Raw genomic sequence first — 26,921 nt, forward strand, 5'->3', positions numbered from 1 at the left:
GTCACCAATACACACCTCTGCAATAAACAGCGGCTGTCCGGCGAAGCACAGCGCTCTGACAAACTCACTAACACACTCACTCTGCGCTCTCTTTATTAAAGCGCGTGTAAAAGCGGGATAAATGGATTGCTTGTCTCAGTTCACTTGCTTGTTCTAGTTTAAGGTGTCGCTTATTTTTCAGTATGTTTTTTTTTATTGTCAGCGCGAACACATGCCTCAATGCAGCAGTATTTGCAGCGCTGTGCATCCTTAGCCTTACCTGATCCACGTCTGCTATTTTTGCTTTCTGCATACTTTGAAACTTGTGTTTTCTTATGACTATTCATAAACTGACTTATGTTTTCTCCCCATTCCTCTTCCACTAAAATGATTATATTTTCGTCTATGTATTTCAGTTTAGTTTTTGATCAAGCTAGTAGTTACCACGCCCAGCAAGTGCAACAATTGGGAATATAACCATGTGATAATGTGTTCGTGAAGTGACAGAGAACCACGTTTGAACGGTATTTGATCACCAGACGTCTAAACGTCTGCTATGTCCTAGGATATACACTGTAGGGCTGCTTATTACAATGTCAGAGTCAAAATAAAATAGCGTTTTAATCAAAAATCGGGGATAAATCAGTAAACATCGGGAACAATATATACATTCAGGATTTGCAGCACTTAAAAAAAATAAAATAAATACACGCAGCAAAAACTTGAACAAGAATAGAAGAACACACATTGGTGTATAAATCAGTCCGATTAAAGTACAGTACATGAATTGTGCATGTTCTACAGTGCATGTTTTTTATAGCTGTGCTTATTATAAACATTTTAAAAAATCAATCTTCTTCTATAACTGTTCATTGACTTCAACACATTTTAAAACTAATATTTTGCAGGGGCTGTGGCACCCAAACCACCCCTAACTAATTCTGCCCCCGTGTTGTTGTTATCTCTGGGCCACCTTGAGGCGTGCCCATGACAAGCCGTGGACAGACCTAAACATTAGAGAGACACAAAAGTGAAAACACCAGGTTTGAGGGTAAAAGGCAAGTGTTAAAAAAAAAAAAAAAAAAAAAAAAAAAATTGAAATCCTGGTTTAAACTAAACATACTTACCATTTCCCGGTGTCCTGAATACTGCTCCAGATCTCTAGACCTCTGTGTGTTGTACTTACATGAATGGTAAATATTTTGCCACACATACTGCAATATGCATGACCTTGACAGCAAGGGAAAAGACCATGACAGGTGCATGTTGATGACCTCATGAGCTGTGTTGATCTTGTTTTTCACCTTATATTGTGTGGCTACGGGACTGTGCTTGCCAGACTAAAGCTGCAGCATTATTCTTTACCAGAGAGTATAGTTAAATGTAGTTAGTCTCTGCAGGGTCCCAAGCTGCCTGCCATATGATTCAGCAGAGCTTATCTTAGATAGCCACTACAGAGCTTTTATAGCATGAAGCTTGTGTTATGTTATAAATCTTGGCAGCAGCTCCTATTTCTGCCTGCTATTATTAGCACTATATAGTAGTGACCTTCTAGTGGTTTGTTAATGTGCTTCTCCTATTGCATTTGAAATGTTTACCTTCCCCCACAGTACGGCTGGAGCTCTGCTTCAATGTGTGCTCACCTTGTCTCGTGGAGCAGCTACAGCAGAGTGAAGGGGTCATACAGATAGGTCTGCTTTAATGTAGGTGCTGTGATTACAGTGTGAAACCTACAGGCAAAGTTGAAATCCAGTGCCCTCCTACAGCTGGGAAAGGCAAGGCTGAAAATAGCACCAACTCTGCATTGCTAAAAAAAAAAAAAAAAGCGCTCTCATTTACTAAGCAATACCAATGGTACTAACATAAACAAGGAAGGAAAGGAAAGTACTGAAGGACCCCCCCCCCCCCCCTCATTAGCATCACAAAAGGCTGCAAACAGTAGTCTGCAGCTTTGCAAGTCTCTGCGGCACCCCTTCTTATCCCAGCTGTAGAGCACATTCCTTCACTTGCCTGGCACACTCTTATGGGCATGACCGCTCCAAAATGATAACGTTGCCAGTTATTACGTCTGTTGTAAAGCCGCATGTATTTGCTTAAGCTTCTTTGTGATTAATGTGGATGGATTTGGATTAAGCAGTTTTTCTCCAGAACATTTTTTTTTTTTTGCAATCGTGGTTTAGTGATTTTTATTCATGCAATTGAGTACAGTAGATGGCCTTTACAAATTACATTGACTGTTTTAAAAAAGATAATAACCGCCAACCAATCATACCTTTTTTCAAAGAAACCAATGGTTATCCACAAGAGGTCTATTGTCTCGTCCAAGTGGCTGGACGACGGGCCTTCAAATCAAGTGTATTTGAGCCTAACGTTTCAACGTTGACCGAACTTCATAAATATTGAAACAAATCCCTTTTGTTGCAGTCGGTGTCATGGGGGTTTGTCCTGAACCACGGAAGTTATTTTGATGGTATTATGGAACGTAATCATTGTACAACTTTTCATTGGTTGATTAGTCGGAGAACACCAGCTGACTGGTCACAAGGTGGCAATGAAGATCCTGAATCGGCAGAAAATCCGAAGCCTGGATGTGGTGGGGAAGATCAAACGAGAGATTCAGAACCTCAAGCTCTTTCGCCATCCTCACATCATTAAAGTGTGAGTGGATGGATTGAAATGGATTGAACTGCTGCTGCCTGACACACAGCAGTAGTTCAATCCATTTCCAGCAGACCAGCGTGACACTAACCAGAGCCTTCTTCGTTTAAGATACCAGGTCATCAGCACACCCACTGACTTCTTCATGGTGATGGAATATGTGTCTGGAGGGGAGCTATTCGATTACATCTGTAAACATGGACGGGTAAGAATCTCCAAGCCTCCGTATTGCACTGGGAGTCCAGTGAACAGCATGTGGAAGGGATTTCTGCTCTACAGCTTCAACAACAGCATGTGCTAGCGGAAGATTGGAATGGAAGTGATTGAAATAGATTCAGACAGCAGACTGATGCTGCAGTTGCTTTCTCTGTTTGCTAGGTGGAAGATACAGAAGCACACCGTCTTTTTCAGCAGATAATCTCAGCCATGGATTACAGCCACAGACACATGGTGGTCCATCGTGACCTGAAACCAGAGAATGTCCTTCTTGATGCCAACAAGAACACCAAGGTAGCCAACTTTGGTATGTGATACTTTGCCTATGTGATGAATGCATAATCCATGCAGCACACAGGTAGCTAGGTGACTTTGACTTTTGATTGTCGGAGCCTGTTACGGGTGGGGGGTGGGGGGATGCTCTATGATACCCTACAACTGCACCTATCTGACTACTGTCTTATTACGTGGAACCAGTGATTCATTTATCTGTGTCGGTGACCATGTGTTTGAAGTCCACATCCTTCTGCTTAGAAAACAACACCACTGCCGGGATAGTCAAATACATGTATTAAATATTATGCAAGGGGATCTATGCCTATCAATTGACTCTAATTGAAGTGGGGGGTGATTGTCACTGATATACTTGTATGTCCTGTATGTTTAGATATCTTGCTGTTCAGATCAGTTCAGTAGACCCCAAAGAGACCCCTCATGTATCTTCATATTTTGTGGATTATGTGTAAAGATGACATTTCCTTCAACCCCTTTCTCTTGCAGGTCTCTCAAACATGATGTCAGACGGGGAGTTCCTTCGAACCAGCTGTGGCTCCCCAAACTATGCTGCTCCAGAGGTTATCTCAGGCAGGTGAGAACTGGAAGCAGAAACGCACTGGGAATGTAATGTACAAAGCACCAGACTGGGTTCTCTTTAAAGAGCATGCACAGCTGATGGACTGCACTGTGATGTATTGGGTCTGTTTAAAGTGCATGCACAGCTGATGGACTGCACTGTGATGTGTTGGGTCTCTTTAAAGTGCATGCACAGCTGACGGACTGCACTGTGATGTATTGGGTCTGTTTAAAGTGCATGCACAGCTGATGGACTGCACTGTGATGTATTGGGTCTGTTTAAAGTGCATGCACAGCTGATGGACTGCACTGTGATGTGTTGGGTCTCTTTAAAGTGCATGCACAGTTGATGGACTGCACTGTGATGTATTGGGTCTGTTTAAAGTGCATGCACAGCTAATGGACTGCACTGTGATGTGTTGGGTCTCTTTAAAGTGCATGCATAGTTGATGGACTGCACTGTGATGTATTGGGTCTGTTTAAAGTGCATGCACAGCTGATGGACTGCACTGTGATGTGTTGGGTCTCTTTAAAGTGCATGCACAGCTGATGGACTGCACTGTGATGTATTGGGTCTGTTTAAAGTGCATGCACAGCTAATGGACTGCACTGTGATGTGTTGGGTCTCTTTAAAGTGCATGCACAGCTGATGGACTGCACCGTGGTGTATTGGTTCTCTTTAAAGTGCATGCACGGCTGATGGACTGCACTGTGGTGTATTGGGTCTGTTTAAAGTGCATGCACAGCTAATGGACTGCACCGTGGTGTATTGGTTCTCTTTAAAGTGCATGCACAGCTGATGGACTGCACTGTGATGTATTGGGTCTGTTTAAAGTGCATGCACAGCTGATGGACTGCACCGTGGTGTATTGGTTCTCTTTAAAGTGCATGCACAGCTGATGGACTGCACTGTGATGTGTTGGGTCTCTTTAAAGTGCATGCACAGTTGATGGACTGCACTGTGATGTGTTGGGTCTCTTTAAAGTGCATGCACAGTTGATGGACTGCACCATGGTGTATTGGTTCTCTGGTCTCCAGGTTATACGCCGGCCCTGAGGTTGATATCTGGAGCTGCGGAGTCATCCTGTACGCTCTCCTGTGCGGCACGCTGCCGTTCGATGATGACCACGTCCCCAGGCTCTTCAAGAAGATCCGAGGAGGAGTCTTCTATATCCCTGAGTACCTGAACCGCTCAGTAGCAAACCTCCTAATGCTGATGCTGCAGGTGGACCCACTCAAGAGAGCCACCATCAAAGACATCAGGTACTCAAATCCAACACCTCAGTATCTGTTTATCTTTGAGTTTGTGGTACAGCTATTTGTGGTGTATTTATTTAATGAGGTTATACTTGTATTTGTAACAGGTTGTACCATTTAGAGAGAAACAGTCCAAAGTAAGATGCTTCTGACAGTGGTGCAGATTGCAGTTTTAAATCAATTTCCATTAGCTGCTTGAATGATTTATGCTGCCAGGATATAGAGCAAAATATTGAATGCTTTACTGGAGAGAAGGACCCCTATTGTTGTGTCCTATTGGAGCCCCCATCAGATAAACAGACACAATGACAGGAGACTCATGTTCTCTGTGTATCCATAACATTAAAATCACTCATTCGTGCATACTGAGGCCAGACTGGTAACAAAGAAGGCTAGTGCTAACACTGATACAATTTTAAAAATCATTTTTTACCTACGTCTGTAAACATATATGGACGTATGCATGCACCTGAACTGACCGACCCCCCTTTCCTCTCCTCACAGGGAGGAGGAGTGGTTCAAGCAGGACCTGCCCAGTTACCTGTTCCCTGAGGATGCGGCCTACAACACCGACGTGCTAGATGAGGAGGCGGTGCGGGAGGTGTGCGAGAAGTTTGAGTGCACCGAGTCAGAGGTGAGCAGCAGCCTGTACAGCAGGGACCCCCAGGACCAGCTGTCCGTGGCGTACCACCTCATCATCGACAACCGCCGCATCATGAACCAGGCCATCGAGTTTTACCTGGCCTCCAGCCCCCCCACCGGCTCCTTTATGGATGACAGCATGCAGCTGCCCCCCGGCATCAAGCCCCACCCGGAGCGCATGCCCTCCCTCCTCGCGGACAGCCCCATGGCACGCTGCCCCCTTGACGCCCTCAACACCACCAAGCCCAAACCCGTGACGGTCAAGAAGACCAAGTGGCACCTTGGCATCCGTAGCCAGAGCAAGCCCTACGACATCATGGCAGAGGTGTACTGGGCCCTGAAACAGCTGGAGTACGACTGGAAGGTTCGTAGATCATCCTGCTGCTGTTGCTGCTGCTGCTGATATACATATGCACACACATACACACACAAAAAAAAAAAAAAAATATATATATCTCAGCTACTGTTTATTCTTCATCATCATCATAGGTTACATTTTAATTATGGCACTGCTTAACCTTATAAAAAGTCAACTACAATGTAAAAAAAAAATCTTAAAAAAGAATCTTTAACCCATTTTGTTCATTTGGACCATATCTTAAACTGCTATGTGGATAGCATTGCACAATTCAAATTGGATCTTGACTACACTATGAGGTCATGCATTTGCTGTGGGTTCCGTGTTAATTTGAGAGACTAATCTTGTTTTCGTGACCTCTGGCCTCCTGTTTAAAACACGTTGAAACTCCAGGTGGTGAATCTGTATCACCTGCGAGTGCAACGGAACAATCCTGTGACGGAAGTTAGGAACACTAAATAAAGTGTTCGGTCACAGTTTATATATTTTAAAATACTGCTATTATAAATTAATATCATTTTTATATTTTATCACTTATTTATTTGATCACTTATTTAAGGACACCTTATTGTAGGCATTTGAAAAGGCAAACCAAAAATACATGAAGAAAAACAAATAATGGAATTGCTTTTCTCTACATGGGGTGATGCTCAGTAACCCTATTGTTTTCTCTGTCTACAGTGCAGACAATCAGTTCAACCCAAGCTCAGTATCTCCGTCTCTCAGTTAAGATGGGACTTGCTGTTCACCCATCCTAGTCTTGCATGAGTGGTTAAGAGGAAACACAGCTCGTTAACAGCACATGGAAAGCAGTGATATAAAAATGCTTGCGTAGAGATTAAAATCACCTCTCCTAGCTTTCCACCCTAATCTTGTGTGCCGTACAGTACAGTTATTCAAATACAGTACACTGCTTCAACAGGGGGCACAGTGCCCTTAGTTTCATCGTAAATGTGCAATGCTGGCTTGCCTGGATGTTGCCCTTGATTTCCTCTGCCCATTATTTGAGATACCTCAGCTAGGATTTAATACTGTAGTCCGATTTGTAAAACTGTTTATGATGTTTTGGGTTGCAGTCTATCGCTCTGTATAGCATTATTTGAATCTATATTATTATTATTATTATTATTATTATTATTATTATTATTATTATTATTTTTTTTTAATGTGTGTCAGTAATTAGTTGAGGTTTATATTCCATTTCAATGGGTCAGTGTTTCAATAGGTAGAGGGCGCATGGTCTGTTGATTTGTATTTGAAGAATCTCAGTTGAATGGTTGGACTGACTGAGATGCAACATTACTTTTCAAAACTCAATGATCTGATCAGATCCGCTTTACAAACGGCCCCAGTTCCTTTGGAGAACGGAGGTTTCGCTCCATAAACAGGAAAAAAATTGGTATTTTATTGATTTATTCGTTTATAATGAAATTCACCTCAGCTTGCCAGTATGTCAGGTACAAGCCAATAATTTTAAAGACAGCATGGTATTTTCAATGTCAGCAATGCCCCCAAAAGGATATTGTAGACTTTGTCTTCCTATGAAGTGCCTGTGCCTGTTTTATTACACATTTGTATTTGCTTGGAGTCTGAACCCTGTAAATTGATAGCTGATGTATGGTAGCCTGATACACTGTACTGGGATAGATCAGGACACGTGTGTTTCCATTTAGGGCAGTTGAGTGCTAACACTAGTGTTCTAGTGCCCACACTGTCGAATTAATACCAGTCTGCCCTCTTGCTTGTGGAGGCTAGATGGGTTTACCTGAGCAATCAGTACTTGGTAAAGTCAATCAAACACACATTCAATCAAACGGTTTGCTGCACAATCCTTCCGCATGCAGCTTCTTCACTAAAGTTATTTTTCTACTGTATAAATGAAACAGGTTCTGATTGGGATCAATAAGGGTTTTATGTTCCTGAGCATTCAGTTTCTTCAGAGAGAAATGTAGTCCTGAATGATACCCTGCTGGGGTTGCACTGCATTTCAAGTGTCTGTTCAGACACAGTGCTGAAGCAATCACTACTACTGTAGCTGCTGCAGTCTATTAGCTTCAGAAACTGTCCTGGGTTTGAATTGAAAATAGCTGTCACCTGATTTTATGCAAGCCAAACCACTTTGTTCTATTGTAAGGGGGGTATTCACATAAGTAACTAACATGCACATTCCAGTTATGGTCTTAAGAGTGCCACAGTATCTGCAATACTTACAGTATTGCAGTGGTAACAGTGCATAACTGTAGACTTTACTGTGCTCTTTCTCAGCCATCCTGCATTACTGGTACTGCACTCCCGGATAGGCTTTTCTCACAGCTCCTTTTTTTACATGCAACAAAATCCCAGACAGATTAGGTGTTCTGTTTTCCCTTGTGCATTGCTTATATTACAATAAAAAACAAAACCTTTCTCTGGGACCTTGTAAGGGAAGCATCTCAAGACACTTCACAAAGTCAAAATATCAGTGACGATAATCCTGGCAAACACAGTAAGCTTGGGTTGGGATCTGCCCAAGGGAACGTTAAAGGCACGTACAGGATGACAAAACCAAGGACAGCCACTGAAGTTGCCTTAAAAGTACATATATGTTTTTTTTGTTACAGACTTTCATTTTAGTACTATACCTATTTATTTATGTGTGTTGATTCAGTATTGTAGAATATCTGGTTTAACCTCACTGATCAAACTAACTGTGCCGGAGTGGAAAGAGTGAGCAGTCAGCTCAGCATGCAATAGAATCACAGCTGTGTGTTGCACGAGGGGAGCAATTAAGGCTGTAAAGGTTTTAACGAAAACATAAACTGTTGTTTTTCACTAAACCTTTAACCAAAAATATGCTGTTTTATGAGGAATCTTCCATTGATTTAAAATCTTTTCTTGATTACCTTAGGTAAGGTAGTCCATGACTAGTGCTAATCGGGGATCTGTTAAACCAGATGTCAGTCTAGTACACGTAGATTTACATCCCGAAAAAAAAAAAATTAGTCGACTTGCCAGGGTGATGGGAAGCATTGGAGGCCACCTGTGGGAACTCCTGGCATTGTTCACAGCCCTGCCATTGGGCCTACAGCTTGCTGAACATCTGCTTCCTGTTTAATCTCTCGTACGCATTGTATGCAAGACAGCACGCCTACTGATGGCTACTGTGTATTTGCACCATGTTGTATATGTTGTTTTTTGCACATCATGAAAAAAAGTTTAAAGCTATTGCAATGTCTTTGTAATCAATGGAAAAACAAACAAACGAACAAAAAAAAAAAAAACACTGGCACTTGAACCAGTTTATTTTAGTTTCATGTACAGTGCCCTTTACTCATTATACTATGACATGTATTATCATTACAGTCAGACCAGTTTGTGTATTCATCTAATGGTACTGTACATGTGCACATGGTTCTTTCTAAATCCTTTTTATAGTTTGGGCATTGTAAACTACTACAGTGCAAATGACCTGGCAGACCTACAGATCTCAAATTTGCATTGCTCTTTGCTGAATATGAACTATTTAGAGACCCAGTTCTATCTCTTTCATGATGTAACAATTGATAGAACACTGTTACAAAGCTTGCATTTTGAGTATCACTTATTTGATGCAGCAGACATTTTGTTGGTGCCACTTTTTTGTTTGTTTTTACACTTAAAATCCCAGTTAAACATATATATATTTTTTTATTTATGTTTTTTTTAAAACGATATTTTTTTGGCAGTGTGCCAAACTGTGAAGCTGTTAACATTCTGATTATTATTGCTTAAAGCTCTAGTTGGTGTGTGATAATCACCCGCCTCCTGCAGTGTAACAGATAAGACTCCCACCGCAGTGCACTTCAGGCCATTCCTTGTTCACAGTGAGCTTAATTAGTCACAGAAGAGTTTGTGGCCTCTGTGATGTCTAGTTAAGCCCAGTTGTGACTAGCTGAGCTCATAGGAAAGCTACAATGTCTCGGACTGATCCAGATAAGAGCCTTCTCTGTACCACTGCACTGCCGCCCCACCGGGTCCTGGTTCTAGGTGTTTTTTCATGTGATGTTGCTCTTATGATTATTTGCACTTTAATAAACATTAATTGTAAAAATTAATGTGGCTGTTTTCAGTTCTTCTTCTACTTCACTCGCAGGACCAGAACCAGAACAGAACCGATTGTATATGAGACTGCTAGAAAACTCCTAAATGTGATGGTTGGTTTCTCAGTGTGAAAGTGTCCTTTTGGTCCTTAGTAACCTATGCTGTGATTGGCTCTTTTGTTAAAAAAAAAAACAAACAAAAAAAACACAGTGTTGCTAATAATTGCCATTATTACTCATTAGATCATAATTACAGCAGTAAGTGCTTTACAAGTCATTGGCACAGGTTAAAAGGTCATTCATTAGAAATTATCACATGCACCATATGAGCTAGTCAAGTTTGGAAACAATATTTTTCTTTGGTTCTTGGCTTGAGTATTGCTAGCTGTAGAAAAAAAAAAAGATCAAATATTGTATTAATAAACATAAATCACATTCTAAACCAAATATTTAGCAAAGAGAACCATGGGAGTTTCAAGACTTGAGCAGATATACATGTGGTTTAAAAAGCCACATACAAGCAAGTAAAGGCTTAGTGTTAAAAAAAAACCCAGCTGAAACAAGCAATATTACTTTCACAGATTAAATACATGCAGAGGTCAGCATGAAAACCTGGAATCAAAGCTTACCTGCAGGTAATATTTTCTATAGAGACATAGCCATCTGCAATATGAGAGATTTTAAATAATTAAATCATCTAAATTTAGTTAAGCTTATAAAAAATGATACATCAAGACAATACAGACTAAGATGCTTTTAAATGAGCACTGTTCTTTATTTTAAAATGCAAAAAAACAAAAAACAAAAAGTTTGTGTAGGTGGTGCCAATGTTAGTTTAGCTGTGCCGTACTGTTCCTATTGACACCGGCATGGTGATGTTACCTGCCTCATCATTCTAATTGCACACAACACAGTTTGCTCAAAATGAGATCTAACCCCAGCATGAAACAAATCACACTAGTAGATCATGATCTGTCCTTTTCATTTAATTGTGTCTTTTTAGTTCCTGTAGTTTAATTTCTGAACAGTGCATGAACCTGCACTAGAAGAAAATGCTCCCCATTGTATAGAGACACATTTATTCTAAACTGGCACGGTTTGGAGAATCAAGAAAGGAACACTTACATTTGCCCCTCATATTCCTGCAAATAATCTTGTCATCCTTGGTCACGTCGATAATATCGAGCTTCTCTCCTGGTTTGATATCGAGATTGAGGTCACTGGGAGAATTCTGCACAACAATGCTATTCACCACCACTGTGTTCTGAACTTCAATCTCCTTTGTGTACTGAAACAGAAATACATATAAAATGTAAATACTTGAAGGTATAAAAAGCATTGCATTTCTATAAGTGCAGTAGTGTTGATAGCTCAGTAGAGGGCACTATTCCTCATAAGCTGAGGGAACTTAAAGCCACTTTTTCAGGAACAGTGGCTTGAAACCTGGTTCCAGGAGACCAAAACCTAGTTTGAGACAACTTTGCTGAACCAAACCCAAAGTCCTGGTGTACCATGCAGTGGCCTGAAACCTAGTTCCCTGAAATCGAGTTCCAAGATTCATGTTCCCTCAACTTCAGACACAGGGATCGCTCCAGCAAGGTTCTGTCTGCGAGGAAAGTGGGGACGTTGGCCTCGATCTGTCTTGGTGTATAAAACTTGTTAGAAAATAAGAAACACGCCTTCTTGATGCCTGCAGGTCTCCAGAAACACACTTGAGAGATCACTACAGAGAAACAAACCTGAAACTTCTGCCTGAACTCCTTCTCATCCCTGAAACTTTTATTTTTCTTTGACTTCTCTTCATTTGCATTGGGATTCTTGAATTTGAACAGGCCTCCAGTCCTCTCTCTGCATTAAAACACAAGACACAAGACATTAATTATCCAGAAACACCCACGAAAAGATGGAGCATCAATCAAACAAAAACGGCATCAATTAAATTAAATTACCAGGGGTGTATTAAATTGTGATTTAAAGCATGTTTTCTATCTATCTATCTATCTATCTATCTATCTATCTATCTATCTATCTATCTATCTATCTATCTATCTATATATATATATATATATATATATATATATATATATATATATATATATATATATATATATATATATATATATATACACACATATACACACATACCTGTTGTGTGAGGGTTCATCAATATATCGGTTTCCTGGTTTAGACAAAGATAAACAAACAAACAATAAACAAACAATGTATAATATAAATAAATACACACATACATAAATACATATGTACTTTCATAATGAAATAGATAAATGTTACATCAAATCTTAAAGCAGAAATATATCAATTGCAATATGATTACCTTGCCATTCTTCAGCTCTTTGGGGACACAAAAGAAAAGAAAAAGTAATAAGGCATCTTGCTCTACAGGAAATGTCACAGCAATAAACTCATACATGGAGAATTCACTCATCAAATGACTCTACTTTCATTATGCTTGACATACAATACCATGACCAAGGCCTGATGAGTATACAAGATACGCAGTGCAGCAAGCCATCCATGCATCAATTTCCATTGAGAGCATTCCATTAACAGCATACTTCATGTCATCTACATTCCCCTAATAATTCATTTCTTATCTCTTTAATATCCTAGTATGTGTGTTCTGTATTACTCTCTATTGGGGTTGCATAAAAAAAAAAAAAAAAGACTGCAAGGCTGATTTTGGGATAGTGAGGTGGGGGAAACATATTAGTGCTACACAGTGCACTGGAGCATGAGCAACACTGAGATGCTATTTTACAGTCAGTCTTGAGAAGTCTTTTCAGAAGCATGCTGGAATAGTTAGTAAGCCTGGCAGATGACGTGCATTTTCACTTAAAACATGACATCTGGTACTACACTACATAAAAGAACGCTTTCAGTTTGCTCACGTTCTGTTCCAGGATTATCTGCTGGATTTGCAAATCCATGTTTGCTAAAACAGATTATTTAATTTTAAGCTACAAAACTGACACCTAATTAGTAAATGGATGTGAATGGTGCGGAGCATTTACGGAAATATATATATATATATATATATATATATATATATATATATATATATATATATATATATATATAGAGAGAGAGAGAGAGAGAGAGAGAGAGAGAGAGAGAGAGAGAGAGAGAGAGAGAGAGAGAGAGACTGTCAGGAAAGACAGGCATCTGAAGTTTACCTTTCAGTTTCACCTTTTTCTTTCTTCTTTTCCTTGTTTACTTTTATTTTGTGGAAAATATTCACCATTTTATTACTTCTAATTCAGGAAAACAAAGGGTAAATAGATGAGAAGAGTGCAGAGCAGTTCCTACATGGACAAACACAAACTGGTTAATCAATTTTCAGCCTCAAATACAATTTTGGTCTCAGCCAGTGGCCTCAGTCAGTGGTTAGTGAAACTGTAACTTCACCTCATCTCACCCACAGGGACAGGAAAGAATCCGTAATGGCAGTGCATCGCACAGCAATGCTCGTTAATCTGTGGATCAACATGTTGAGAAACTCGAGGGGTTGCTGGTGATATTATAAACTAACAAGAAAGACCGGCTCTGTCAAAGCAACTTTATTTGTTGAAATCAATTGGTGCCACATTGCTGGAGCTCTCCCTCCCACAACCTCAATGACAAGCCAGTGAAACACTTCACTGTTCATTGTTGTTTTTATTCAGAGAATCACTGCAAACTTACGGTAAGTCCTTTTTTTCCACCTCAGCATCATCATAAATATCATCTGTTAAGAAAAAAAACAACTGATTACATTAATAACTGTTTAATTACACTGGCACTGGCAGAAAATGTCATATTTTAATTCACTTACTTTCATTTCCTTCTTCAGTTCTTGGAAGACCCATGAAGGAAAAAAGAATGATAGTGTTATAAACTCACACTTTATTGAAATACTTATTGTAAGCAGGTCAGAGAAGCGTATTCTGCAACACTGTTCATCAATTGCAATAATTACGGAAACCCTGAAACAAATAAATACCTGCCTTGTGACTTCCTTATGAAGTAATGAGGCTGTTGCATGTCTTAGTTATTAAAGAAAGGCATGAAAGTAGAGAGGCTAGGCTTATTTACCTTTCAGTTTCTTCCACAGCGAACCTCTCTTTCTCCATTTTCTTCTTTTCAATGTATTCTTTATATTTGAGAAAAACATTTGCCAACTTTTTAGGCTTTTCATACTTCTCTCTGAAATGTCAAACAAAAAGGTAACCACCGAAGCTGTGATGTATGTACTTTTCAACACTTGTAGTTTCCAATCAAGCTAAGAAACTAGGGTAAAAGTATGAATTTTAAAATAGGAACGTAAAATATATATATTTCAAAATTTCTGAAAACAAATGGACTGTTATAATTGTATTTTCTTTTTTTTTCCAGTGCCAGGGGAATTAAAGGTGTGAGTGGGGAAGGTGCCCTTTGTGGTTAGTCCAGCAACCAATACAGCTGCGGAAATATAGATCAGGGACCAACAGAACGCGCTTCACTTTGGGTGCCAGACAGTCATCAAATGGAGATACAATTCCAAACTTACAGTGAATCCTTTTCTTCAGTTTTAGCATCATCATAAATGTCGTCAACTGCCAAAAACAGAAAAGATAGCAAGCAAAAAATGTGCAGATAAAGTAACTCAATGGCCCTTCTTATAAAGTAATCCAGAATAGATCACTGCACCACTTCTGTTCGTACAAAACATCCAAGTAGCGGTCCGCACCCCTGTATCTCTCCACACTCAGCTGTGCCCAGCCTCAATTTGTTTTTGTAGAGTACCCCTAGATTCATTTTGAATGGTTACGCTTCACAATAGAGGTAAATAGCATATGTAATAACACTGTAATTACCACTTACTAACTTGTACTACAAGCACCTAGCACGAGATTCTGTGATTGTGACGATGGAACTCAATACATTACCAGCATCTTTCTAACAAAGTTATTTCCCTGATCATGTTATTTGTATTGTACTAAATAAGGTGGAAGTACAAAACAGTTCACCTGTACTTTGAAAGTATATCCTCACTAATAAGTAATGCTAATTAATAAGTAACAATGCATATGTTTATTGTGTTATTTTGACACCATAATTCAAATGTAATATAGGGTAAGATAGGGTATCTCACACACCTCAATATCTAATAATCTAATAATCCATTTTTATACCTTTTTATACCTTATTAAATCTAAGAATTAAGAACAACATAATTGTGTAATACTTACATATGTCTTCATAATCTGAAAGACTACAGCTAGAGAGGGGGAAAGAAAAAGAACATTATACCTTTGCTTCAAAGTTTTTCTTTCTTTTAATTTACTTACAGCCATCTGTAAAATAGAATTGAACAAGGGTGTCTAAAATAGAATTGAACAAGGGTGTTGACCTGCAAAAAGAATAATAAATAAACCAAAACCTAAACAGCCAAAAACAACGGCCAGCCGGAGCAGCTGCGTTGTAATGGAGTTAAATGGCTAATGTGTTATATAACATGATAGTCAGATTACCTGTCTCCTTGATCGACTGTGTCAGATGGATGGAGCCCCATTGCTGATACCCTCTTTCCAAGTTCACGAATTTCCTTAAAATCCATCTCCAGGGCGGCTACAGAGATGTAGCCATCTGTGACAACAATCGGAAAACCCTCTTTAAATGCTGACACCTCACTGCCGTACAAAAAGCTTTCATTGGATATTGTTGGCATTGTTAATACACACACTGTAGTTTCATGAAAATGAGATTTGACCTCTGCAGCTTGGAAGTGAAATTGGAGAGGTTTTGTTTTGCAGAGTGAAGAGATTGCTCTGAATCACTTACAGTTTCCATCCCAGTCTTTCGCCAGCCACTTGCCAGTGGGACATTTAGTGGTCCTGATGAGGTCCACCACATCGCCCTGCTTTACTGCCAGGTCATTCTTTCCTCCTTTACTTTCCTCCTTCACCTCCGCACGGTAGATCGTGTCTTCCAATCCAGTGACCTAGAGGAGCATAAAGAACAAAGACTGCTCTGAACTCTCCTCTCCGCAGGACCCGTTTCATTGAAGCTCATAATGTGTTTGCACAGAACTAACTGGAATGGGTTTTCCCTAAGTATAAGCTGATATAAATATTGATAACACCTATTCTGTTCAGGCAACATGGTTACCCCGAAGGTGTCATTTTAATAATCCACCGCCAGTTCAGCAACGAGTACAACCGTACAGAGTAAGAGAATCGCTTCAAAATGCCAGCTGTAGCCGGTTCTGTTAGACTTACGTTAAACCTTTTTTTCATTTCTTTCTCTTTCTTTTCTTTGAGTTTCTTCTTCTCCTTCTCGAGGTGTTGCCTTTCTCCCTTCTCTTTCTTTTTCACTGCTTGTTCATTGCTGCTGATAATGTGCATGCGGTAGGGTTATGGTTACACAGGAGATGCGGAATATTATTGTGAAGAAAGACAGACAGAAACAGCTGCCATTGGTTCGGTGCTGCTCAATTCTAGAGTGAACTTGACAGCGCGTGATTTATCAATTGCCCTCCAACACCAAACGCACAATAATCCAGTAGTTAAATGGACATTACAGTTCTAAAAACACAGATGTCTAGATGTGAAAGTGACAGGAAGTAAAATGTATAACATCAAAACTCCTACCTGCATTTTTTAAACAAGAAGCTTTTCTTTTCAGCCGAGTTCTGCAAACAAAGATTTAGAAAAAGCTGAAGATGTTGAATGGCTTTCAAGATTTATACTGACATTAAAAGCTATAGCAAAAACAAATACAAAAAAAAAAACGATTTAGTGATGGAGTGTTGCAAGGCACAAAAAGGACATTGCTGTCGAAAGTGGTTTTAATTAACCGCATCCTTAACCGGGGGGGGGGGGGGGGGGGGGTTACTTCTATTTATTGCAAACAGCTTCAAAGGTCTGCTTGTAAAAATGATAAGCTCAGCCAAACATAAATCATGCCATAACTAAACACAGCTGTGTAGATAAAACCAAACAGATAATACCGCCTCCACCAATCCAAAGGTAACAGCCATGAGATACTCTGCAACTGTCAGGAAGAAATACAACGCTAACTTTACTGCTCCTCTACACAGAATAGTGTGATTGTTAAACCAGATGGTTCCACAGAAGGAGTTTAGTGCATGGATGCCAGTGGATTAAACAGATAAATTATAATAGAAAGCTGCAGAGAAACAAGCAACCCCGCCATCAGGGGCACACAGACTCTACTGAGTAGTCTGTCTGTGCCTGCTGAGAGATAGAGTCTCCAAAACATAAAAAAACACAACTTTCCCTTACAGGCGACTCTTGAAATAAATAGAACGGGCATACATGCCTAGGATGCAGTGTTTGAAATGCTGGATGTATTTTACTTTATTAGTTCAACTAATGAGGGAGCTCACACATACTGGTAATAGAATTTCTTTTCATTTCCCACAATTAAATGGCTTAAAGTATTTTGCATCAAGGGCTAGGTTAGATATTCCGCAAGGACACCGTAATTGGAACCCCCATTATTTGTAAATTAATCAAAGCATTTCATTTAACCAGTTTTGTATTAGTTGGATTTTTTTTTTCTCTTGTTCGGTGCACTGTGTGTCTCTGTACTGACTTGCTCGTGCCTGCCTGTCTCTTACCTTGACCTGATCTTGGGTTCCAGTTCCAGTAGCTGTAAAATAGAGACAGGAGAAGGAAGTTAAATGATCTGGTCTCTACTTTCTTACACCATGTCATTATTTTTCTCAATATAATTGTATATATTATTATTTCTTCTTTTAACTTTAAGCATAAAAACACAACCTATGTAGCCTGGGTGTGGGCTGTCCTGAAATGACAATTCTAATCATTGCTTAGTAATAAAGAATGCGGCACATTCTAAAGGCAATTATTGATATAGTTTTCAGGCATTATAATGTTTAACAGAAATACAATATAACTATCTCAACATCTTAATTAGCTAAAGAATATACATCCACCTTCCTTTAGGATGTTGCAAGAGTACAAAAAAGATGTAATTATATTTACATTTTGTAGTTTAGTTAGGCATTGTTTTTCCTGCCTGTGTAAGGTTACCATATGACTCCATGTACACATGGACAGTTTGGGACCGTTCAACTCACACCCCAGTGCATTCTGGTAAGTGTAGTCCTGCTGTGAAAGGTACCCGAGACAGGTAAAACATACCAGAATGCATTGCGATGCGAGTTGAAAACCCTATGCTTGTGAGATACAGCAATCTCTCATTTTCTTACTAAACATAACAAGTGGCTCTGTAAATGTGGTGTAACAATATTTACTAAGTGACATTGCGGAAAAAAAGTATTTCACTTTCTTACCTGTGACGTTGCCAGCATCCTTTTCAAGCCGTGTTATTTCTACATCTTGATACAATGCATCATATTCCTCATAAATTCCAGGATCCACAGCATCATTACTGGACAGGTGAAAAGCACACAGCTGTATGACAGGGCACAGAACTACAACAGCCTTTCTGATCCAGTTTCTCTGTAAACCTTCCTTTACCTGATCAGAATGTCTGCAATCAATTGGAATGGCTCGGAGTTCTGTTTAGAGTCTAGCTGGCTGATATCTTGTTTGCATGCCTGTTTTTGTTTTTCTTCCTGATCTTCAGAAATTATCTGACATAGTGACCTTTCAACTCTGCAGATGGGGTCAAGAGTTGTAAGATCACAAGAACAGGAAGCCACAAAAAAACTAACAAAAGGAAAGCAGAAAAGCAGGAAGTAATAACTCCTCCCCCTCGTCATTCTTTTAGTGCAATGCTTTTAAAACTTACTTTGGAGACGAATTGTTCTCAAAGTCTTCAGGAGGTGTTGCCCTGAAAGGTGCTGTAATCATTTCTGAAGAGATTAGCAAAAATAATAAAAAAGGCAATACGTTATTCAATAATAATTAAAAAAAAAAAAAATACTGCTTATAAAAATATCAATCAGGGTAATCACTCTTCAATCTGTGTTTCCCACCTGCTGTACATGCTTTTGTTTAACTTTGAAGAAAGATATTTCTTTGAAATCACTACCAGTTTTTAGTTCACATAAAACAGTAGTCACAACAGCACAGCATACAGTGACCTTGGTAACTGGCATTGGTACGGGGTTAAGCACACATACAGGGGTCTTTACAATCGTGCACACATCTGGACAGTTTTTTAATATCCACAACTGAAAGGATACTAGGAGATAAAAGTTTACATGGCAGTTAGCATGTGTACCATGAAGAGAATTTTGAAAGAGGAACCGAGAAAGAGGGGCAGGGAAGATAAGTTAAAGTTATACATCACCAGTAACATCGCATTTGTATCAGTAAATCATGTATCACAAATTACAAAACTGTACAGAGCAACCGACTTTGAACTTTGATCCACAGCTTGTTTGCTTAGCAATGTGCACTGCTTAGAAGGGACTCTGCTCCTAGATCATTAGCTTCCCCATTATGTTCATCAAAAGAATAACCATTAGATTACCACCCAGGGCTTTGGTTGCTCTGGTTGCCTTATGGAATTGGCTGAGATCCACGTGTGCAGGCCTCATTGGTTTCTTTGGTGGTGTCCCTAGCGACTGCACATCGGGAAGTGCTTTCCGCCTCGGAGTGTGGCCTCTGGATTCACCACCTGGTTGCTGAGCTTCGTTACACTCCAGAATGTTAGATAGCTGCTCCTCTGAAAAAAATGAACATGAATGAGATGTCACACTTCAGTTGCAAACCCTTGGCAGCTCCTTCAAACAGAGGCTAACCATAGTTCCCTCTTCCACATGGTCTATTGATGCCTGCCAGGTTTTCTTAGCTTTAGGCACGTTTATTTTACCTGGCTTTTGACAAACCCTGTACTATAAAGGCATGTATAATAAGCAGGAAGAGAAGGTGGTGTTAACGCTTTCGTCAATAAACAGGGATGGAAATAAGACTCCCTTTGTATAGCAGATTGATGCGTTCCAGGTTTTCCTATTAAGTATATATATCCAATCACGTTCCATTACGAGCCCTGGATTATATATAACTTTAATTAAGCTCAATATTTTCAGTTTTTCAGTAAAGAAGATTATTTTTGGGATACATACCATAGAGTGACCCGTCAGTGGCCAGGTCTGCATCTGCAGGTTTGGTGTCAGCAGGGAAAGACACAGCTGAGGCTTTCCAAGGGGAATCTGCCTGTTCCTTCACTGGACAGGAATCCATGTAATCTTTAGGAGGCACAGGGGGAGGGCATTTAGAGATGTCAGTCTGTTCCTTCACTGGACAGGGGTGCCCCTCCATGTAATCTTTAGGAGGCACTGGGGGGAAGTCTCTAGTTTGGCAAGTTTGGCAAGACGTCTTTTCCACTTGGCGTTTTCCAGTTGTTGATGATGATCCATTTCCCGTTGCTTCCCATGCTGTGCTGTGGCGTCTTGAGAAGGGCTTAACAAATCCACCATGGTTCAGCTGAGCAAGATCCGGACTCTCCATGTGCTGGGATAAGGTATTCTCCCACAGCCTTCGAATGTGCTTGAAGCCTGCTGAGGGCTGTACATCCTTTCCTTCCTCCCTCACCACCACCCCTGCTTTAAATGTGCCGGCTCCTGTACAGTTTAACATGGTTTTATCTGGTAGTGGCCTGGTGGAGAGCAGAGTGCTGGATTTTACAGGCAGTGCATGCTTTCTGCCTGGTCCAGCTGTTTCACTCACTTCATCACTGACTGCACTAGGAGAGAGAGCCCCTCCTGTATTCTTCACTGGTGGAGGATGAACACGCTTCTCAGGCAGATTCACCGCCTTTGATTTCACTGCTACAGGGGGTCTGTTCCAGAGGCTGTTGTTCTTCAGAAAATCAGAATTGTTCTGGAACCTGGCTTGTAGTGTTTTAAAATCTTTCACTTCCTCCTGATTTAATTGAACAGACACATTTAAATCATTAAAATCTAACAAGGACAGGGAATCATTTTAGTTTCCCATTTTGAGTAGCAGTTGAGGCATTTATTCTATGCTTTCCTATTAACGTACACCTGTACAGTTACCTGTACTGTGCAAAATGTGCATTGCTTTGTTTTATAAAACTAAGGTATGTCTAAAGCTCACATTGAAAGCTTTATAGCTGAAAATGCATTGCAATGGGAATTCAAATTACAGGGATGGAAGTAAGACTCCTATTGCATAGCAGTTTGATCCATTCCTGGTTTTTGAAATGGGTGAAACTGCATTACTTTTTGCCAACTTAATTGGAAATTCTAGTCAAGCTTAACCACTTAATAATCTTCATTTTTACACAGTGTCTTTCATAGTAGACCACCATTGCAAAGACTATGGTGTTTGAACTATGCATCAGCTGCAGAGTCACTTACAACAGCGTGACAAGATGGAGCACAAGGAGGTTAAGTGACTTGCTCAGGGTCCCACAATGAGTCAGTGATTTGAATCGGGGACCTCCTGGTTACAAGTCCGTTTCTTTAACTACTGGAGCACGCAGCCTCCTATATCTATCTATCTATCTATCTATCTATCTATCTATCTATCTATCTAGAGAGAGAGAGAGAGAGAGAGAGAGAGAGAGAGAGAGAGAGAGAGAGAGAGAGAGAGAGAGAGAGCTGTCTTTACAGTTAAAATTCATTTTAACTGTAAAGACAGCTTTACATACATAGCTATTTCAATTTCCCACACCAGCCAGCATCATTGCACGACTTAGATTTTACACCAGCGACGGGTTAGCTAAACCCCAATAAGCACTGTTGTTACTGTATACTAGTTAAAGTAAATGATAAAGACTTGTGACTGAATTTAGAAGTACGGTTTAGTAGCCTCATACTACAAAGAACAGTTAAAACACTTTTGCTGGTGAAATACCGATCATACTGCAGGTTACTATGCGTTTGATACTGCTGGTATTTACAATGTACGATGTACAGAACACAGCTTGATTATACAAGAACGCACAACAAATACAAATTCCCACGTCAAACCTTCACTTTCAGTGTAAGCTTATTCAGATACGCTCTCAGACTGTCAGATCAATAACTCACCTGTTCCATTATGTACGTCTTGTGTGTGCAGAAGTAATTTAAAGGGATAGATTTACATTTTCTTCAGATTGTAATTGCCATTTAAATTAGATTTTTTTTTGTTTTGTTCCCAGAAATGTATGGCAGATATGTTACACTGTGTTACACTTATTTTCAACTATTTCCTCAACCAGCGGTGCTATACCTTTCGTACGCGCCCCCGAAGAGCTCACCTGAGTGAGAGACAGCTACGTGCACATACTCGTTCAAGCGATAAAGTGCAATCTGTAGATAAGAATGCTGGAGAAGAAAAACAAAACAGTTCCTTTCTGTGGAAATGATTGGTATTTGGATTCCAGTCATAGTTTTCGATGTTTTTTTTTTTTTTTTTTTTTTTTTTTTACTATTTACTATTTCCTTATTATTACACAACAGCAGTGTACACAATGCATACTCCTGTTTAATAACAGTGCGTGTAAGTAATGAACAATTGTGCATGTTTACAACAGTGCCGTTGTGTTTATATGATATTATGAAAACAGACTTACTTATGTCAGAGACTCATTCAAACCATTCCTGTCCTGTACCTCATCACTTAATGACGAAGTGTATAAGCCTGCACCTACTTAACTTAATCAAGAACAATGCCCTGCTTCAGAATGAAATCAGTGCTAGGAGTGCCAGCATTAACTCTGTAACAATGCCCAAATAAGAAAGTACCAGTAGGTGTCACTATAAACACAACTACTGTACTGCACCCTTCCAGGGCCTCTCATACTCCTAACAAGCAAACTGTATTTGAAATACTCTGACATTGTGCTGTGCAGTACACATGCAGTGCTGCATGTGTTGCACAGTATTGTTTGTACTAAGCTTGTAAAACCGAGTATATACTTTCCATGACTTTCCATGACACATGACCACATGGGCATATGAATTTGTCTTGTAACCTTTTCAGTCCTGAGTTTTTTTGTTGTTGTTTTTTTTGTCGAAAGTTATATCATTAAAAAAGGAATTCCTTTACCGAGTATACCTGCAAACAGGATTATTTTTTTCTTTTTAAATATATTTATACCCTAAGAGTCCCGTGAGGTTCAAACCTGTTTTTGACAGCATACATACAGTGCTAAAATAAGGACAGTAAGGGTTACAGCGTGTGATTGTTTAAATTTGCACAGGTGCAATATACAGTATGCCTGCTCAGTTGTTTGCAAGATTAATGTTATTTACTATATTGTGAACACTGGGTATAATTTTAACTTCATATTAAACAGAAAAATTATGAAAACTGGTTAGCGATTCAGGGTCATAGCTGCCCTTGACCTTTCCAGAATCCATGTCATCTCCATCCATGAATATTGGATATTATAGCCATATTGATGATATTGATATCCATCCATGAATATTGGATATTATATCTATATTGATGATATTTATATCCATCCATGAATATTGGATATTATATCCATATTGATGATATTGATATCCATCCATGAATATTGGATATTATATCTATATTGATGATATTTATATCCATCCATGAATATTGGATATTATATCCATATTGATGATATTGATATCCATCCATGAATATTGGATATTATATCCATATTGATGATATTGATATCCATCCATGAATATTGGATATTATATCCATATTGATGATATTGATATCCATCCATGGCTGCTGGGTGTTATAGTTTATGCTCCCAGGATTCTCTTAGTTTGGCAGTCCCAGGGGTTTGTACATGTTTGGGAGAACAATCTTTCACTATCAGCTCTCTCAAACTTGGAACTCTTTTATGTTTGAAGTATGAAGAAGATATCTGACAAGCTCTCCTTTTCTGGCTATAAAGATTGTGTTTTGCTTAGAGGCTCTTGCCATTGTTTTCCTTTAGTCCACATTAACAGACAGATGTGCCTTATTTCTGTTGTTCTGTTTTGTAGTCTGCTGACTAAGTAATGGTTTTATTGCCTAACAGGATTCCTTGAAAACGAGGCCTTTCACTGGGTACATCTTTTGTATAAATAAATAAATAAATACATACATAAATACATAAATACATAAATCATATGCCATTAAATAAGTAAACTACTGACCAATATATAAACTAATAATAATAAAAAAATACATTCAAAACTGATCTAATTATTAACCATAATTATTATTATTATTATTATTATATTATTCTGATTATTATTATTATTTCTCATTATGTTTATTATTATTATTATGTCTTCAATAACACTATTTGGATAGTCCCCAGAATGTAAATATATTACAGGCTTAATGTGTGCTTATTAAACTCATATTACAAGGTGCTTTAAAGCACTTTAACGATTGGTGTCTTCTCATCGGCATGCATAATATATGTTGTCAGATTACCAAATTAATGCTGTTATAGAGACTGTTTTTCTCGCCTTGTGAGTCCTTGGAAATGACTCCACTGTTAAAATGAGTGTTACAGTATATGGTACATTGTGTATGGGTGATTGTTAGTCATTTTTCATTAAATGTCATTGATGCATACACTACTGACCAATATATAAACTAATAATAATAAAAAAATACATTCAAAACTGATCTAATTTGCTAGGGTTAGGGTTAAAAGTCCTTTTAAACTAATGAACCATGTTTCAATGTGTTCTAGCAGGATTTTTACTCTGCTCTTTACTATGTTTACTCCCTCTATGTAGTTTCCGATTCAAGGTTAACTGCTCTTTATCCCAAACAACGGTGTTACTGGAAAAGTAAACTCCATTTTAGAAGTATTTGCCTTCCACAAATGATTGACTGCGCCCTGTGCTGATTCTGCTGCTGTTGACTGAAGGGCTAGTGCCTTCGGTGCACTTCTGATACAGCAGGGTTGTTACTCGGGTTCCATTATTTTAAATGAGGAATACACTTCTCATCTCATTGTTTTTTGTTAATATGTTTAATCATTTTCTTTTGGTCGAAGCTCGTAATACATTGTGGTACGGTTCTGATGTCTTCAATAACACTATATTGGATAGTCCCCAGAATGTAAATATATTACAGGCTAGCCATGCTTTCTTGAATGTGTGCTTATTAAACTCATATTACAAGGTGCTTTAAAGCACTTTAACGATTGGTGTCTTCTCATCGGCATGCATAATATATGTTGTCAGATTACCAAATTAATGCTGTTATAGAGACTGTTTTTCTCGCCTTGTGAGTCCTTGGAAATGACTCCACTGTTAAAATGAGTGTTACAGTATATGGTACATTGTGTATGGGTGATTTAAGGTTTATGGACTGATTTCACTTTGGAAAAGCTTGCTTTCTTTCTTTTTTTAAAAGGATTTTTAAAGTTAAAGGTATACGAATATATAAAGATATGGTACTGGTAGGTTATGGTCCAGGCAATAGCCAAAACCAGCTGCCCCAACACTGTTATGTGGCAGGAAACAATATACAGGGGTTTCCATAAATTCTGCATGTTGAGCAGTTTTGAAATAGAGATTATTTACCAGACTTGTTAAAAAAAAACTTGTAATGCTATGGCAAGAAGCTGGGATAAATGTAAAGGAATCTATTTGTTCATTTTTATAATGATACAATTCTTTAGTAAATGTGCTGCTAATTTTTATTTTGGACTAATGGTATCATATTAATGATCCTTTCTTAATAATATCATATTAATGATGCTTTCTTAATAATATCATATTAATGATGCTTTCTTAGTAATATAATATTAATGATGCTTTCTTAGTGGTTCTGCACTCATGGATATGTGGCATGTTTAATAAAATAGATTTTACCTTTGGGGCAGTGTTCTGTAATGAGGTCAATGTAAAAATAGCCCCTAGGTGTGCACAGTGATTTCACATTTTCCACTGCACCCACTGTTTCAGGAATATACTGGTGCACGCCCCTAGTGGTCATTCTTACACTTGCCTCTTTATAGAAATTCCACCTTGCCTCAACCTTATTCCGTTCAGCCTCATCAGTGAACTCAGAAAGATTAAGAATATGTACATCATCGGATAATTAACAAATAAACAAGGAAAAAAGTATGCACATTCAGAAGAAATACATATTTCATTCTTTATTGATCAATTGTACATTCAGTGCAATGACTGATTGGGTATCTTAAACCACAAGATGCCAATGCTTACTGCACCAGATAGGCATTCTTAAACAATAGAAAATATCAACAATGTACTTCACGGTGTTACATTTACACAGCTGCAAGAACCAGTTATATTTAGACTCTTTTAACATCATTGTTGAATGGAACTGTCAGGAAGACCCGAGGGCTCCACACCCCCACTCCTGTCGACTGTTATCTGGTGCCATGATCACTCTGGACTTCTTGTTCGCCACGTGACGGCAGAACTGTAAATATCTCGAAGCACAAGGAAACATCTGATTAACCAATGTGGGCTCCATGCATTGATCTGCCTGCTTCTCTGCATATTGTGAGAGCGGGAGAATGTGGGCAGAATTTTTGCAGTGTTCACAAAGTAATTGCAGTACGTAACATTGCAGTAAGATCGGGTCCTAAAAGCCTGTTCACTCAGAGTTTGTTTTTCTCCAGGTTCACTTGTCTCTATGTTTCACTGTCTCCCTTTGTTTAAAACCTGACAGGAAGCTTCACAGGTATGAGGCAGTATATAAATTGTTTTCCACTGCTGCACTTACCCACACTGCTTGGTTGCACTCTTGAATTTGTTCCTGCAGGGTGTGGGAACACGGGACACGCCAGTGAAGCAGTGGGGAGCTTCTCTGTATCCGTGAAGTTTGAAAAGATGTACAAACTGTACAAAAAGATGTGATATGAATGATAATAAGTGGAACAAAAGAAAACTACAATAAGGTCTATAAGCACATCAGAGGTTTGAAAATGTGAGGGCTGTAGAGGCTTCAGTGCTCAGGCATCCAGTTTTTATTTATTTACAAGGG

The 26,921-nt window shown here is 39.0% G+C and overlaps 2 protein-coding genes across 4 annotated transcripts; one reads left to right on the forward strand and one right to left on the reverse strand.

Annotated features, from left to right (window-relative positions):
* The first annotated feature begins 3,063 nt into the window (after positions 1–3,063).
* Positions 3,064–6,024, forward strand: LOC121331275 (5'-AMP-activated protein kinase catalytic subunit alpha-2-like). Its single transcript, XM_041278554.1, has 4 exons — positions 3,064–3,160; positions 3,634–3,721; positions 4,744–4,968; positions 5,467–6,024. The coding sequence occupies exons 1-4, from the start codon at positions 3,064–3,066 to the stop codon at positions 6,005–6,007; spliced, it is 951 nt and encodes a 316-aa protein (XP_041134488.1). The 3' UTR covers positions 6,008–6,024.
* Positions 6,025–6,984: 960 nt separating this feature from the next.
* On the reverse strand, positions 6,985–22,304 carry LOC121330525 (FYN-binding protein 1-like). Of its 3 annotated transcripts, none has more exons than XM_041277102.1 (23): positions 22,016–22,304; positions 20,084–20,882; positions 19,489–19,683; positions 18,802–18,865; positions 18,528–18,665; positions 18,341–18,438; positions 17,642–17,673; positions 16,650–16,690; positions 16,278–16,386; positions 15,841–16,000; positions 15,531–15,645; positions 15,249–15,277; positions 14,567–14,612; positions 14,113–14,223; positions 13,853–13,872; positions 13,723–13,765; positions 13,215–13,292; positions 12,356–12,372; positions 12,166–12,199; positions 11,760–11,868; positions 11,146–11,308; positions 10,650–10,683; positions 6,985–10,405 (listed from the first exon to the last, which is right to left on the reverse strand). In XM_041277102.1, the coding sequence occupies exons 1-23, from the start codon at positions 22,022–22,024 to the stop codon at positions 10,402–10,404; spliced, it is 2,448 nt and encodes an 815-aa protein (XP_041133036.1). In that variant the 5' UTR covers positions 22,025–22,304; the 3' UTR covers positions 6,985–10,401. The 3 variants fall into 3 exon arrangements, with proteins under 3 accessions (XP_041133036.1, XP_041133035.1, XP_041133037.1); XM_041277101.1 differs by having other exon boundaries at positions 16,278–16,389; XM_041277103.1 differs by lacking the exon at positions 18,528–18,665 and having other exon boundaries at positions 6,986–10,405; positions 16,278–16,389; positions 22,016–22,301.
* Positions 22,305–26,921: the final 4,617 nt, after the last annotated feature.

The sequence above is a fragment of the Polyodon spathula genome, chromosome 18, assembly GCF_017654505.1.
Source record: "Polyodon spathula isolate WHYD16114869_AA chromosome 18, ASM1765450v1, whole genome shotgun sequence".
In the NCBI taxonomy this organism is placed as follows: domain Eukaryota; kingdom Metazoa; phylum Chordata; class Actinopteri; order Acipenseriformes; family Polyodontidae; genus Polyodon; species Polyodon spathula.

Bases quoted from the DNA above. Each gene is read 5' to 3' on its own strand.
- LOC121331275 (XM_041278554.1), top strand. From the start codon at position 3,064: ATGGATTACAGCCACAGACACATGGTGGTCCATCGTGACCTGAAACCA. The intron at 3,161-3,633 runs GTATGTGATACT...TTTCTCTTGCAG, and splicing joins CACCAAGGTAGCCAACTTTG to GTCTCTCAAACATGATGTCA. The intron at 3,722-4,743 runs GTGAGAACTGGA...TCTGGTCTCCAG, and splicing joins CCAGAGGTTATCTCAGGCAG to GTTATACGCCGGCCCTGAGG.
- LOC121330525 (XM_041277101.1), bottom strand. The intron at 18,439-18,527 runs GTAAAGGAAGGT...TCACCTGTCCAG, and splicing joins ATTGCAGACATTCTGATCAG to TAATGATGCTGTGGATCCTG. The intron at 13,873-14,112 runs GTAAATAAGCCT...GGGTCTTCCAAG, and splicing joins GCTGTGGAAGAAACTGAAAG to AACTGAAGAAGGAAATGAAA.